The sequence below is a fragment of the Chaetura pelagica genome, unplaced genomic scaffold (genome assembly GCF_000747805.2).
Source record: "Chaetura pelagica isolate M959 unplaced genomic scaffold, ChaPel_1.0 scaffold198, whole genome shotgun sequence".
Lineage (NCBI taxonomy): Eukaryota > Metazoa > Chordata > Aves > Apodiformes > Apodidae > Chaetura > Chaetura pelagica.
Window position 1 is genome coordinate 367,287 of NW_009954317.1, and position 1,830 is coordinate 369,116.

The 1,830-nt window shown below is 50.1% G+C and overlaps 1 protein-coding gene across 1 annotated transcript in view; it reads left to right on the forward strand.

The window, feature by feature from the left end:
* Positions 1-1,830, forward strand: part of LOC104394524 (protein FAM115C-like) — a 13,586-nt gene that overhangs the window by 1,028 nt on the left and 10,728 nt on the right. The window contains 1 exon segment of the mRNA XM_010004126.1: positions 1,303-1,830. This exon segment is cut by the window's right edge and continues 29 nt beyond it. Within this exon segment, the coding sequence (XP_010002428.1) occupies positions 1,303-1,830 (528 nt within the window).

Below are 1,830 nucleotides of genomic sequence, written 5' to 3' on the forward strand. Positions count from 1 at the left end.
GCTGAACCGGTTTAGCCTGTTACTTACAGAAATTCACTCTCTGCAGGTGAAACCCAGGGGCTGGTACAGGCTGAGGAGGTGGGCTGGGTGCTGCCTCCCTTCTCAGCTCCTGACAGTTTCCTGAGCAGGAAACCTCTGTGCTCCCAGTTCATTTTGGGATTCCAGCCTGGCCCCTTTGGACCTGGAGCAGCAGGTGTAAAAAGTCAGGGCTGTTGTGACTTGTATTGCACAGCAGCCCAGGCAGTGGAGTCCTGGGCTTTGTTCTGTGGTCTTTCTCCCCTTTGCTGGCAGGTGTGCCAAGCTGTGCATAATGCCTCTTTCTGCTGAGTTCCACAAGGCACAGCAGCTTCTTTGAGGAGCATCAGTGCTGCTGTGCTTCCTCTGCATGGCTGCTTTATTTCACTGTGGTGGAAGCTGTAACAATTACGAAAAAATTGCCTGCAAGTCCTTCCTTCAGAGCCTTTTCCTTGTATGTGTATAATGCTCAATTTACATTCTTTTCAAACAAGTAATTGGATTTTATATTCTCTGGATGCTCATTTTGTTTCCCAGTAAAGGTAATAGAATGGCCTGCTGTGGAATTCAGTGAAGTGCTTAGGATACAGCTAACAAATGAAGCTACTTAATTAAAATTTGCTGATTGACTCTTGTTCCCACCTGAAGGGCATGGTCTCATGCCTTATGCACAGTGCACGAAAGTAGGAGAGAGGTGGAGAACTCAGCAGACAGAAATTACAAAGCAATTAACAAGATTTTAAAAGACAACTGATGGTGAATTACACATTATTTAGGGTGCTTTTGTAGCAGTTTTGATCAAATCTGGAGCTGCAGAGAAGTTCAGATACCTAACTTCCCTTGAACACAACAGCTCTTTGCAGCCAGATCTTCTTGCTGAGCCCAGAGGGTGTCAGGCTGCACTGGAAGGCAGGTGCTGTGCTGTATGCTTGGGTTCATACTCTGTGTAACAGAGTAACTAAAGGAGAGCTGCAGATTTAATTAGAGTAATTCAGCAGTGATAGAGAGGAGATACATGGAAATAGCAGAGATAAGAGGGCCTTTCACAGTATAATTTCTTGATATTGTGGAGATCTTGTGCTGATATTCTTACAGATTTGCTTGGCTGCAAAAACTGAGGCTTTAAAAGGAGAAAAATAAGGTGTGGATGGAATTTTTTTCTTCAGTGGGAACACGATTTACTAGGATGGGAGAGAAAGAAGAGGCAGGGAATGGAGCAAGGTGGCCTTTTGTGAGAAGGATTCTGGGACTATAGGGGACTAACCTGGACCTCTCTTGTTTTTGCAGGCACCAGGCCAACCTCAGCCTTGATGCTGAGGTTCTCCTGCGTGGTGTGTCGGAGCTGGACTTGGTGACAGGGGGCATACCCTCCACCTTGCTGGTGCACGGTGTTCTCTCCTTCCCGCTCTGCCTGAACAGCTCGCACGGCTGCCTCTTGGCTGCCGCACGCTACGGCCGGGGCCGTGTCGTGGTGGCAACCCACGAGGGTCAGCTCTTCTCCCCAAAGCTGGCCAGATTCCTGCTCAATGCTATCCACTGGCTGGACGGTGGGAGAAAGGGGCTGGTGGCTGTGGCTGCCAGCCTGCAGAAGCTGTGCAGCCTTCTCTCTCAGGAGAAGGTGCGCTGGCAGATGTCGCAGCTGACGGGCAGCGTCAGCGTGTACTGCTGCTCTTCTTACAGCGACAGGCAGGCGGAGGGGATCCATGCTTTCGTAGCAGAGGGAGGTGGCCTGCTGATTGGAGGCCAGGCCTGGTACTGGGCTTCCCAGAACCGTGGCAAAGCTGCCGTGGCAGAGGATCCTGGCAACAAAATCCT